The sequence below is a fragment of the Thermobia domestica genome, chromosome 5, assembly GCF_964235325.1.
Source record: "Thermobia domestica chromosome 5, izTheDome1.hap1.1, whole genome shotgun sequence".
Taxonomy (NCBI): Eukaryota; Metazoa; Arthropoda; class Insecta; order Zygentoma; family Lepismatidae; genus Thermobia; species Thermobia domestica.
This window is the reverse complement of record NC_137458.1, coordinates 247302143-247316853: the sequence shown is the minus strand read 5'-3', so window position 1 is coordinate 247316853 and position 14711 is coordinate 247302143. Positions and strand designations below refer to the sequence as shown.

The following is a 14711-nucleotide window of genomic DNA, read 5'->3' as shown; positions in this document are numbered from 1 at the left end:
CAATGAAGGAACGGCCTAATTTGACCGAATCTAGCATAATTTCGATTAGGTTTCGGTATAATTCCGAGCTGTGAGTCTGGCAACGATGGAACGTGGTAGCTTTGAGTCTAGCGAAAAGTGAAAATCTATCACACTTTAGTGAGCAGAATATACGAAGTGTTCTTTAGTTATTGAGTATTTTTAAAAGAATCATTCGCTGCTGTTGAGAAAGACAGTCAAATAATCCATCTTATTTGTAGTTCGACATACAGTTTGTTAGTATGCCGACATATAAGCTATGTGTCACTTGCCAAAAGTACATCGAAGGGGAATTAGAACATAACCAGTTAACTTGTGTATGCACTGTTGAATCTCAGCAAGCGCAGGTGACTGTTAGTTATCCATGTATAGGAGAAAAGTACAAATGTGATTTCTGTTTACGGGAATTTGATGCTGAGGACCAATGCAATATACATATCGCACAATGTAAAATAGAACTTGTTGAATGTATTGTATGCTCTTCAAAAATACAACGTTGCATGATGTCTGAACATGAAAAGAAACACTCTCCGACATATTCAGAATGTTCGTATTGTGGAAACAAGATGTCACAGGAAGAGCTAGAAATCCATCTCCAAAGCTGTGAGCTTTCTTCAGTCCCTTGTGAGCAATGTAATGTGGTGGTTCAAAAGTTCGCTTTGTGTTACCACATGGAAAACTTCTGTAAGAAAAGGATTGTGAAGTGTGAGTATTGTTTGTGTGATGTTGTGGCAGATGTTCTCCAGGATCATTTTATGGTGTGTGATTTGATACCTATTTATTGTGAGAACAAATGTGGAAAAGAAATGCCGCGAAACAAAATCAAACATCACCTATTCGAGGAATGTCCTAATAGAATAGTTGTTTGTGAATATTGTAGTGAAGAACTGGAAGCCACGGCGTTGGAAGACCATCACTCAAAGTGCATAGAATTCCGTATTGATTGTCCAAACAAATGTGGGGTAGGAGTTGAGAGGAAAAATTTAGACATACATTTGGATGAAGCATGTGAGAAGCTCTTTGCTAAGTGTAGCTTTAACAGTGTAGGTTGTAATTTTGAGGGATTTCCTATCGCGTTACGTAGCCATATGCAAGAAAACAATATTTGTCATGCAGAACTTATGAAAGATGTTATAGAGGAACTTCATACGAAAGAGAGTGCAATCGAGAAGTTAGAAGAAAAGTTAAACACAATGGAAATTGAAGTAAACAAGTTAAGGGGACTAAGATTAGAAGAAAAGTTAAAGACATTGGAAGTTCAACTAAGAGCGAAAGAGACTGCAATCAATAAGTTACAAAACCAATTGAAGGCAGCGGAAGTCCAGCTAGGCAAAGCAAGAGGAATGAGGTGTGGGAAACTTTTGTGGAGAATTTCTGATATTTCTGAGAAATTAATATCATGTAAGTTTGGCGAGTGCCTTTGGAGTGATGAATTTTACGAATCTCAATATGGGTATAAATTGCATGCGAGTCTATACGTAAATGGTAGTGAATCTAGCGATGGTACAAAATACAGGAATACTGTATCTGTATATGTTACAATCACTTCTGGAGAATATGATTCTCTTCTCGAATGGCCCTTCAAGAAGAAAATAATCATCAAATTAATTAACTTAAAGCGGAAACGTAAGAATGTGGTTCGGGTTTTCGTAGGTGACGAAAGTTCTACTTTTCAAAAACCTTTGAGAGGTGAAACTAATCTTGGGTGTGGCTTTCCAGAATTCATCTCTCATGAGATGTTAAAAAATGGAAATTATATTTCTGATAATGATGAAATATTTTTGGAAGTGACAGTGAATTAGCAAGCATGTAAACCAGATTAGGACGTGGGTAAAATAATGGCATTACTGCTGTATTGCCGGTCCACACTAAAATCGATTAGAAAGGGTAGAGTTCACTCGAGCATACGGTTCTAGCAAGTAGAAATTTTATAGGTAAAAATACGACGTGAGACATCTTTTATGAAGGAATGAGAGTATCAATGTAAGTAATTACTGCCAGTGCACAGCATATTGAAATGCATTTTGAGTGATATTGAGGGTATTATATATGTGTTCTCTTCCACTATGCGTATACATTCCGTCGCTTACGCGCTTGCTCCCTACGTACGCATCCCGTCGGGTCTCCCTACTGCGTTCTTGCCCAGACTCGGTTAGTCAGCATTCGTATTTTTTAGTGGCCACCTAGTTCAAGTTGGTTCGTGTTTTATGCACTGTAGTTTTTATACCGTGCATCCACACGGTATTTATAGAGAGCCCTGAAGTCGATCTGCAAGTAGTAATGGAGCTGCTCATTTAGTGCATGCTATGCTAAAAGAAATACAAAGCTATAACCTAACCTGAAAATATAAGAAATGTCTTGATTTGATAGAATCGTCTGCTCGAGTAATGCGGAATATTGTTTAGTTTCTTCCTCCAGCACTGCCCCCCCTCCCCCAAACACACATCCTGGCTACGCTACTGACTTTATGTATCATAAACTGCACAGCTTATGCGATGCACAGCTTCTAGGGAGATAATAAATGCCATCGAAAAAGGTACCAAAATATACTAAATTAGGTTAGAGGTTTCTCATCTTTTCTGTATTTCAATTTGTTCCGACACTATGAACTGTTCGGCTGTTTAGTAGTATACAGGGTGTCTACTGGTACTGGAAGTACGTGAAAAACTGAAATTATACTGGAACTTAATTTTGATACTGAAAATATGCTGGAATTTTGATCCACATACTGGAAAAATTATGAAATATACCAATACTATTATTCTTTATAATCTACTTTGTATTTTTGAACTTCAAAAGTCCAGGGTAATAGCAATCTTATATTTTGCATTATAACTAGGATAGAATAATACACAATTATTTATACAAATTATAACTTAATAATACATTTATGAACAAACTCCATAGCTCTGGATAAGTAACTTAACAAATAAAACACAGTTCTGACCAGAGCAGAATGAAATATATTAAAAACTATACTTACAATGTGTTACAGTTTCAAGGACCTAACGTCCTCTTCATCAGACACCACAAGAGTGTTGGTGTCTGATGAGAAACTGTAACACATTGTAAGTATAGTTTTTAATATATTTCATTCTGCTCTGGTCAGAACTGTGTTTTATTTGTTAATACATTTATATATTACAAATAATGCTCTTGGCTCACTGTATGAGCCCTCCGAGCAGGATGTATACGGTCCATGAAAGTTATGAATTAAGGTTGTCAGTCAAAGTAGTGAAATCGAGCAGATCATGAGAAAAGTGATTTTATAGAACAACAATACTTATTAATACAGTACAGTTACTGAAATAATAAATTGTAATTTTTCCTAATGATCCGGCGTTAAGAGGTGACGCCATCTCTCTTGGGGTTGCAGATAGTCAGTAACTTCCCCCTTTCTACTAATACTGTTTTCAGTTTCCGCGTTTTTTCAATACCCCACGTATAATAACGATGGATGCATTATATTATATGCAATGCTTCAAGTAGAGTATACAGGCTGCAAACTAGTCAGTAAGGTCAGTAAAAGTATGTCCAATGATGGGAAACTGAGGGCCAGTTTTAATGCTTGGTATGGATGTGGCACATTGCTTGTGTAAAGATTTCAGCACTTTCATTAACAGCCACATATACCTAATCATATGTGTTTCAAAGAAATCAAGGCTAACTAAATTTATTAAAAATAAAATATTCTTTTGATGGTAAAACAATTACAAACCTGAAATAATCAAGAGTGTGATTATTCCTAAAGAACTTTAAAAAAAAATCATTGTATTGTTACTGGAATTTTGCTGAGAGTTATACTGAATATACTGGAAATATACTGAAATTTTGAAATTGAACCTCAGCAGACACCCTGGTATAACTCGATAAAACTCAAACACGATATGTCTTGACATTTACGTACCATATCCACACTGCTTTTCCCATAAATCATAAGGAGTGTACTTCTCTGCCAAATAGTCCCTTCTGCCTCCTTATATAGTCATTATCATCAAAACAGCTAAGAACAACAAGTATTTTCTTCACGTCAACTATTCCCCTCACTCTTCCTCACAAACCAAATTAAATTCTCCAATTCTTCTAGTAAATTCTCTAAAATTGGTCCGGCCATACAGTAGTTAACACAAAATAATGCTACTTGTGGCTTGATGAAACAATATATATTTGCTTTGCTAGTTTGTAATATAAAGACTAAATATAATAAACCTTACATAATTCCTTATGTATAAAGCCTTTTAGGTTTAAAATAATTTAAGCTAAGATTGTCTTGTTCTTATAGTAGTACTACCATTTATTTCAAATTAGCTTATATTTAGATTGTGTTGAAAATACCACGTTGCGATAATCATGTTTTCATTTTATCGGAACCATTGAGAAAATTAAAGTTATTTGCTTTCTTTCAAAAATGTAATTATTACATACATTGTTGTCAGAAAGTTACGAAGGCTCTTTTCTTTTCAACCTCCGCTAAGTACCAGAGGAGAACCACATGAGACGACGAGTCGGGATAGAAAAAAGTGTTCATTGGAAGTCGCTTTCCCTTCTCCACCCGATAGACAATTTCTTGCGTTCAATCATTGTGGAATATCTAGTTGGAAAATATATCGAGGACAATCGAGTCAAATATGAGCTATGATGTCATTCGATTCCTTCAGGTGGAAGTACAATATAGCCACGATTCATCATCGAATGCGTAAGGATTACTGCGAGAATGTTATATAAGTGATGGCTATGTGTAAAACTGCTCCAAAATAAGAAAAATAAACACACTGCTGAACAAGACTGCACTTATTTAATATAAAAACACATTTACACGTGACGTTTCGATCTTCTAGCCATGTACACTCTTATCAAATTGTTTCTGAAGAGTGTACGTCCGATGAGGATCTTGGCTAGAAGATCGAAACGTCACGTGTAAATGTGTTTTTATATTAAATAAGTGCAGTCTTGTTCAGCAGTGTGTTTATTTTTCTGATTTTATTCGCAAGACGTTGACTATGATTGTGTGTTACTCCAAAATAATTTACAAAAGGACCTATCGATATACACGACGAGGGCGGTCAAAGGGGAAAAACTGTCGCGACAGATGATCTTGCTGAACGTGTGAATCATGGCGTTTGTGAAGGGCATAGATTAGGATTTCTGGACTGGGTTCACTGAAATTTCAAGATCATGGTCGAATTACATTTGATGGGCGCTTCGATTAAGCTAGCTTCTTTACAACAATCGAACAACTGAGTCCACCTATTGGTGTGTGTGTTTAGGGAAGGCATGAGGTGGCATCCAATTACAGTGTAGTCTTGTTCTCGATTCATCTCATATCGTTCTCCTCTGATGAAATAGCGGACGCTTAAAAAAGAAAGAAAGAAAAAAAAAAGTTCATCGCACTCTAATATGCAACAGTATGTTTTTGTATGTAACCGTAATCTCGACAGCTAAAATTGCGACATCTAAAAATAATAAATAAATAAAATAAACAGCAATACAAAGTGGAAATGTGAAACAAAACAAGTGTTTGTGTAATTGAAAAAGCGATAAAGCAGTATTATATAATGAACATATATTACAATAAATTTAATCCCGTTAATGGAGCTACGATGACGACGCTGAATCTGAGATAGCTTATACAGATGCGCCTAATAAAAAGGTTTCTACGTCCTCGGAAAATGCGGCTAGAAACGCAGTCTTCTATATCTATGCTCGGTAAGGCCCACCTATCCGACAGATAAAGAACACCTCCGTAGTAACTATTGAGGATAGTTTGCATTAAAGAGGTTAGTTATGGTGTTTGTAGTGGCCAAAAAAAAAAGTGCCTAAATATTCTCTAAAAAGTACAGAGACAATGCTCTGTGCCCTCAAAACGGGACAGTTCCTATTGGTCAGGACTGCAGTCACTCTATATATAATTAGTATAATAAGTGAACGATCCTGGTCGAATTGAAAGACTCAATGCGAATGCGTTATAAATCAATTATTATTGACGTTGAATGATAGTCAAATATTGATAGAATATATGAGAGTATTTTACATTCAAAAATGTACATCATCTTTAAGTTGGCTTTAGAAGAAGAAAGTGACTTTAAACTCAAATGTCGCAGTAAATGGTCTTTTTCTTTGAATTATGTACGCTTTTGTTGTATATAAACTGATATCTTAAACGAGGCGTTAGTCCTCGAGGTTTTTTATTCGTATAATAGTATTTCGGGAATTTCTAGAAAGTAGTTTAAATATTGTAGTTTGAATTCAGTTCTAGTACGGTATTTAACTCCTTTTAATCAGCTGTATGATTAATAATTTAATTAGTTCATACTTTCAATTTTTCATCATCAAAATTTTACATGTGTAGTTTTTAAGTGAAACGTTCAGCAGCGTATTATTATTATTATTATTTAGTAGTATTTGGTCTAGGAATTAATTCGTGCGGTTGGTACGCACACATTGAAGCTGTAGTACAAACACAAAATACATAAACACCTTAAGAAAAATATTGTCCATCGCTAGCCACCACTTTCGCCCATCTGTCAGGCAATGTACGGATTCCGTGGCGAAAGAAGTCCTCATCCTTGGAAGCGATCCAGTCAGAGACCCATGTTTCGATATCTTCTGAAGAAGTAAACCGCTGTCCAATCAAATCGTTGTTCATGCAATCGAACAAGTAGTAGTACGAAGGAGCAACGTCTGGTGAATACGGCGGGTGGGGTAAAACTTCCCATCCGACATTTTCTAAATAGGTTTTGACCGGTTTTGCGACATGTGGGCGAGCGTTATCATGTTGAACAATAAGTTTATCATATCTGTTCTCCCATTCTGGTCGTGTTCTGGCCAGAGCTTGCTTCAAACGCATTAATTGTCGTCGATAACGTTCTCCATTCATAGTTTCACCCGGTTGCAGCAGCTCATAGTACACCACACCTTTCATATCCCACCATATGCACAGCATAACCTTTGCACAGTGAATATCTCGTTTTGGTTGTGATGGACCTGGTTCACCTGGTTTCACACAGGCCTTTTTTCGTTTAGGGTTCTCGTAATGGATCCACTTCTCATCACCCGTAATAATTCGATGCAGAAACCCCTTTCTGCTCTGTCGTTGAAGCAGCAATTCGCAAATGGTTTTTCGTCTTTCAACGTCTCTGTCTTTCAATTCATGTGGAACCCAATGTGACATCTTTTGAATCATTCCCATGGCTTTCAAGCGTTTGGAGACTGTTGTTTGATCAACGCCTAATGCTGCTGCAAGTTGTTCCTGCGTTTGACACGAATCCTGCTCGAGCAATGCTGTCAATTCTTCGTCTTGAAATTTTTTTGGCTGTCCAGCTCGCTCTTGGTCTGCCAAGCCGAAATCATCACTTCTAAACCGTGCAAACCACTTCTGACACGTTCGCTCAGCTAGAGCATGGTCACCATTCACTTCCACCAAAATACGATGACTTTCAGTCGCACTTTTCTGCATGTTAAAGTAATGCAGCAGGACACCCCGCAAAAACACTTTATCAGGCACAAATTGCGCCATGTTCACTTAACTACAAACTGGTGTCGTTGACGTTTTAATCCACTGCCCTATACTACGAACGATACGCGATGACAGGGGTTTGCAACACATGTGTGGATACACGGAACTGTGGGACGCTCCGTTCGTTGCGCCATCTCTTGTCCACCCGCACAAATTAATTCCTAGACCAAATAGTACTAGTAAAAATCTTTTATTAAGAAATTTATGGAATTCATAATTGTGGTAATTTCAATTTGTGTAACGTTTACCTCCGGCTGCAACAATATTCATTAAACAGTTTATTCTTTTTTTAACTATTCTACAAAATTTTTGAAGATTCATGAGTAATCCGAAGATGATCAGAGAGAACACACATTGACGAAACTGTAAACTGAATCTCGCCCACTTGAATTTAAATTCACCTTTTTAGATGTTTAAATAAGCATTTGAACATAGCTATTTTAATTTTCACAGTCGATAGTAAAACCTATAAGTAGTTTTGGGTAGTGTATTTTGTGTAGTTGTGCTGTATTTTTTTTTTTTTTTAAGTGAAATTAGTAGTGTATTTATTAAGCTTTTTATGACAAACTTTTTTTTTTTGCTTAAATTGCGTTTTATTTACTTTTAATAAAACAGCAGCTATCTGTGATAGCAGACGTATTTGGCTGTGGTTTGATAATAAGGTTAAGTTACATTGAAAACGACTTTATCTTCTAGGCTTCTTTAGCAAGAATGCATACATGGTAAATAGTGGTCCAATATGTCCGAACCATCTACCCAAACGTGAGAACTGTACACTCATGTGCAGGATTTTCGAATAATATGCTTATACAGAAGAATAATAAACCTAAAAGTTAAAAATAGTTTGTTTCTTTTTTTTTTTGTTTGTTTGTTTGTTTGTTTGTTTGAAGTATTAGTCCATACATAGAATGTATATAAAACTTACTCTTTGTATTTTCAATATTGAGGATATACGTAGGTTTTCGCGCTGTTTTTTTTTTTTTTAATTAATTTAAGCATAATATAATTTTCTTACTCCTTTAAACCAATTTCTGTTTTGTTGTGAATTGTGACTGGCACCTGTTGTATGCACTAAAGTCACGTGCGCTAATCATCCGAGTACCGGCAGTTTAATTGTACCTTTTGTTTCTCAATATTACTCGTTAGTATTTGTCTTTAAAACACGTAAAATTATTGAACTAGCTTTAATGAGTTTCTAGCAGCCAATTGAACATGCACTTATGTAGCTGTCTTTTAGCCTGTTCTACATTATAGCGTACAATTCACGATTTTAATGAAATCTAATGAGAAATTTTTCTAGTAAATAACGCCTATAGGTCGGAGTAGAAATCAGTCAAGGATAAGGGATAAGTTAGCCTTAACTTTTATGTTTCCAAATATACATCATGTGATAACTAAGTAATTTTTCAGAGACTTTAGTGACAAAATATGCGAATCTGAAGCAACATGCTTGTTCTTTGAACCTTCCTAATCTCAACATTGCTTAGGGTTGATCTCAAGTAAGGACAAGAGGGTGAACAAATTACTAAATATATATAGATCATTTAAACATATCCCTCCTACAAATTACCGAAATTTTATGAAACCTGGTATGTTTCGGTGGTGTTGACTCTAAGGAGAGGTTTCCATGTGATATGCCATAGACATTGTCGGCAACTATGAGTACAAAATTCCAAGAACAGTATCAAACTGACGAAACGTAGCTGCATTAAACGGATATTCGCGTAATTTTATGAGTAAATTGCGGTTTTGTAGTATAAATAATAAACAAATTCATTCTTTAGCATCTTGTATTAAAGAGGGCACGTTCTTGTAGTGATAGGCAATGCTCAGCTGGTCCCAATCGTACTATTTCGTACTGCTTGGCTCAGATCTGTTTAATATATTACAAATCGTGTGCTCATAATTGTGCATTTTCAATTTGCGCCAAATCACATTGGTCAAGTTTAATTGATCCGACTTATATTTGTGTATCATCTACATGCTTGAGGGCTGTAATATTAACTCTTTAATACTGAATTATGTTACGAACTGTTGCGCAATGGATAATTCCACTTCAACTCCTAACCCAACATACCGTACGAAACTATGAAACGTGAATACATATATTCATGTGGAATCAAAATCTTATGACGAAAGATAAAATTTCATATCAGTTAACCACAATGTAGGACTAGTTAGTATTACTTACCTACGAAGAGTTGATTGCTAATAACGAGAACTACTTTGAAAAAAGCTACAGTATTTTTTAAGTGATGCAGTTTTGAAAGTGCTAGTGGTACTTGATTAGGTCAAAGCTTGTGAGAAATGAATATTCTTAATTAATCTTTGTAAGAAAATTCCCTCAGATGATATAAATGTCCTTCGTCGAGTGAACGTAGGCAGAACAGGAATACCCGTTCCACCTACAGATAAGATTAAGATAATGAGATAAATTCGTAGTTAAGTCAAAATGTGAAACTGCTAGGCCAAATGGGCATGAACCGAGAAGACCAAACTGTTCAGGAACAATAAAAGCAGTAAACTAGTTTCCGTCTGGTAATATAGTGAAACGCGTCTAGCGTAAGTAATAATTACTTATTACTTGGTTATCAAATTGGATCGTATAAATTATATTTGAACTCCCGTGTGGCAATGTAGTTTGCAAATGCAACTTGGGCGCGAAGATCCAAATTCAGTACCTGGTAACAGGTCCATGCCCTCTCTTCCCTATTGGATCTTAGTTATGGATTCACAGATTCATTCTGTTACTGATTTTTGACCACCAGGGAGTGGGCCAGAGCTGTGGTAATTTTTCTTTCTTACTTCGCGACATTAATCCGATCGTTATTTGTTATAAATTTCTTGCAGGAAAAACTTCGAACATGTGATAAAAGCAAATCTTGCTTGTCATTTTGACGATAGCCCTTTTGGTTCCCACACTAACATAAGTATATGCATGCCCTCCCCACTGGTCTAATGGCTAGCACGTATGCTTTGTGTGCACGCAGTCCCAGGTTTGACTTTCACGAATCAGTCTACGTGAGCATGAAGGTCATAACCATGGAACGTTAAAGTAAAAGAAGTCATGAAGAAAAAAAAAAATCATACACGTATGTACTTTCCCAGGGTAAAGGTCTATTCATGTACCAAGAATGTTCAAAATCACGTAAAGTTTTTGCTCGATACTGTTCAATTTAAATTTTAAGCAGCCTTAATCGCGTGTCTACTTTGTTTCTCGCCGCTGGTGAATATTTATATATCGTATTATTTGAATGTTGCTACTTCATATCCCACTTGTCATGTAATTACATTATAATGTCCACTAGTGTGATTCTAATAACATTACAATGTTATAACGTCCACTAGAGTGATTGTAATAACATTACAATGTCATCCTATGCGCAAAAATAAATACACAGGTAAATTTGACAAGGTTCAAGAATTAACCTTGCAAGAAAAATGTAAGTAATCAGATCGTTTTCGCGTGGAGCGAAGCTCGAATTTCGAGTCTTCTCCATCGCATATCTCCGTTTCTTCACCACACCATTATAAATACATGTAAAGAAACATTGTGCCAAGAATGATGATTCAGATCAATAATTCCTATTTTCTAGGCCGCTTTGTTCTTGAAACAATGATGTTCCATTTTGTTTCACAGGTCATTTCAAATGTAATATTGGGTTTGTCATTTGAAATATATGCATAATTAATGTATTACTTTGTTCTTTAATCATCTCAAAACAAGGTGAGAATTCATTCACTCCGTATATTCAGAATTTCACGATAGTCTCAGAATAATCTTAATATTTATTAAATACTAAGACCACTTACGTAATATATTTTAATATGAGAGAGTGTCTAATACTGCAAATAAAGTCCAAAATCGTAAATAATAATAATAATAATAAATAAATAAATAAATAATAAATAAAATTTAAAAAAAAAACAGTATGGTTGTACCAACAATATACTAAGAAAAAACTCAGGTGTTTTTTTTTTTCAGATGGTTTTTTTTTGGCTGGGCTGGGCTCACTAGGACACATCCTGTGTACTTGTGGTATTGTCTGCTGTCTGGGGTTAGTCTTTCAGCTTGATCAGTGGTTTATCAAACGCTATTTATCTAGTATTCCTATGTTTCATTCTTTCTGTGACACTTTTCTAAGTAATTATGCAATTGCAATACTGTAGTAGGTTTATGTCTTTTATTGATTTACCCAGATATATCGAGCTTTGCCACATTTTGATCCATGCAACCCTTTCGTCTTCTGAAATTCTCAAATTTTTGGATGATAGAATAGGATTGAATTTCATCTTCAGATCTAACAAGATTTCATGCTTCTCTTAAAGTTCTGAATTTCTTCTTCTGTGTATCGTAGATTTTATCAGTACATTACTTTAGGGACCTCTTCTGTTTGAGAATACCAAATAATTCTGGATAGCTTGTGAAAACTGTGAGAAACAATATATAAATCAGATTTCTAGTAAACTGACGGATCATTTTATTAAAAAGTACAGGTAATGTATAATTGAATTAAAAGTTCCAGGTTTATAATGGTGCTGGAAACTTAAAATGTAGCACTTAATCTGGTTATGTTCCGAGACCAAACTTTGTGATGCTATTTATGATCTGTGTGTAAAGGCTTTTTAATATCACATTTATGTAGAATTCCTTCAATTAATACATGTAGTTCTTGGTTTCATCAAAACTTGCAATAAGCGCAGAGCTTAGAAACTGTAAGGCTTTCTGGTACTGATGGTAAAAGAAAAAGACTATTGTGATTTTAGGTAAATGAATTAAAAAAAACAAAAGAAAAAAATAAAGTGAAGTTTGCTAAAATCAATATACGTTGTGCTGATCAAAAGCCCTAATAGGAAAATACATCAGAAACTATAATCTTTTTGTTTAATATCCTTTTTTCTTACGGGCTGTGGATTATGAATGAACTCAAAATTGCGTTCTGGTAATCGTAATAGGGAAATTCCCAGTTTTGTGCCAATTAGGACTTTCGAACAAATCTACAAATGTACAACGTATGTTAGTTTTTAGAAATTTTAGCTAATAATTGTGTAAATCTTTTTCAGATTTTACTACATAATCGCGCGTAAGTTTTCAAAAATTTTGTGAATATTCAATTAACTTAAACAAGTCAATATTTTAAATAGGATATGAAACTATATTTCAAACACGTGTAATGTTGATATTCATGTGTGTGGTGAACTGTTAACGTGAAAACACTTATTTGATTACATTGAACTTACAATCTTTCATGCAACTTATTGCATTTAATTATGTATGATAAATCTGTATTAATACAGACAGTTTAGAAAAGAAAACCTCTGTAGTTACGTATTCATATGCTTGAGGATGATATAAATCTTTATTAATACAGACGAATCTTAGAAGATTATAAATTTGTATGAATATAGATAAAGGTTATAAAATCATAAATATTTACTATTGCTTAATTATTCTTGTAACAGTAACAAAATATAAAAAGCAGTGAGTTAGAATGTGACCAACACTTCTCAGAGTTCTCGAGAAGTGGACGAACAGTATTGATTTCGTTCCTTCTAGTTAGAACCAATAGAATGTCGTTACGTTAAAATAAAACAGCTTCTTAATACTTGTCAGAAAAATTGTGTAATTCATATTGTTTTACAAATAACAACTGAAAGTAAGTAAAAGTCAGAGTGAGATATTTATGTCTATTTCCAAAATTGATATATCTAGTTATTTGTCTTGTCAACTTACTGAAATGTCATATAGTCTGGACTTTTATGTAGTATTAATCTTCAAATATAAATAATTAACAAATATTGATAAAATATGTACTTCCACATGAGTTAATATTAGTACTACCACAGTTTATTACGTGACAACTGTGATTAGAAAACTTTATACAGAACTTTATACTAACATTTTACTGCATGCAAACTGAAATATTTCTCTTCAAAATTACCAACTGACTTGAATGATAAATAATTTGGTTGCTCAATACGATGTTTCTAGAAAACGTTTGCGTTACAATATTTATTATTAAAGATATAGTTAATGTGTGACAAGGTAATGGTCAGGTGTGGAAATTAATCAAAGGTCTTTTGTGTTTGGAAGAATAATTTTTCTGCATCACAAGAAGTAACATGGGTATACTTCTTGTCAGAGAAGCATGAGTTTATTTGTATGTGTAAGGAAATTTTAACTGTTTCACTAAGACTGTAAGTTGACATTTTAGAGAACTTCCAAGGTTATATTTAAGAAAATGTAATAGGATAAAAAATGTAGCAGCTATTGGGTAAAATATATAAAACATTGTGTTAAAGAGTTTAATATTTACTCTTCATTAGTGCAAATGTAACTACCTACATAAGTATCTAGCCTTAACTTTACAACTAAGAACATTTACTGGTTTTATACTGATATGAAATTTTCGAATATCAGATATTCCTCCAGGCAAAATAGCTCAATCTGGCTCCAGACCCGTCAGTTGTGATAGGAACAATTCTGTAATACATAACAAAGGGTAGCGAAGATTCATTTCTAAAAAGATCAGATTTATTTTCTTTGGTTCCTTCAATGATTGTACATCTGCTTCTCCAAATGGATATTATATGCAACTATATAGTAATTGAGAATAAATGTTTTTCTTGTATTATTTCATACATGTTTAATAAATACGTTATAATCAGCTTATAAAATATCTTTGTTTCGTAAGATTTATGTCAATAGTCCCAAATCAATTGTTCTTTGGTATTTGTATAAGGACAAATTCAGAGGGAGTGAAGGTAAGAAAGCCTCGTTTTTCTCCAAGAGTACTTAGTGAAAACACTATGCCCTCGTGGCACATTCTTATATACTGGTCGAAACGCATTTAAGCACAGAAGATACTCATGATCAGTGTGTTCAAAAGGGGAACTCGGCAGATTGAACTGCAGTGGGAACTCTGTCTCTCATAATGATAATGGATTACAAAAACGTCACGATTTATGTAAGCAGCATGCCCTTTGCAGACATCGTTGTGGCCGGTGTGGTGAGGTCTTCAGCCATAGTATCTAATTACGCACGGGCTATGGCGCACTTCTGTTCGAGTCTGATAATCCATATTCATTGCCCTTGAATGCATGTCCGCTGGTAGTAGTGTAATTCGGGTTACAATATTTCGGAGATAATTCTAATCTGAACTCTCTCTCAAACTCG

General features: G+C 34.6%; 2 protein-coding genes across 3 annotated transcripts in view; both read left to right on the top strand.

Moving 5' to 3' along the window:
* Positions 1-14711, top strand: part of LOC145686528 (TNF receptor-associated factor 4-like) — a 576903-nt gene that overhangs the window by 221885 nt on the left and 340307 nt on the right. The window lies entirely within an intron of this gene.
* On the top strand, positions 90-14224 carry LOC145686525 (TNF receptor-associated factor 4-like). 2 transcript variants are annotated; one of them, XM_081759917.1, is made up of 2 exons: positions 90-1419; positions 12599-14224. In XM_081759917.1, exons 1-2 carry the CDS (start codon positions 261-263, stop codon positions 12610-12612), a joined length of 1173 nt encoding a protein of 390 aa, XP_081616043.1. In that variant the 5' UTR covers positions 90-260; the 3' UTR covers positions 12613-14224. The 2 variants fall into 2 exon arrangements, with proteins under 2 accessions (XP_081616043.1, XP_081616041.1); XM_081759915.1 differs by lacking the exon at positions 12599-14224 and adding an exon at positions 8231-12284.

Excerpts from the sequence above, each read along its gene's own strand:
- LOC145686525 (XM_081759915.1), top strand. The coding sequence starts at position 261 with ATGCCGACATATAAGCTATGTGTCACTTGCCAAAAGTACATCGAAGGG. Across the intron at positions 1,420-8,230 it reads TTCTGAGAAATTAATATCAT|GCTTCTTTAGCAAGAATGCA; the intron begins GTAAGTTTGGCG and ends TTTATCTTCTAG.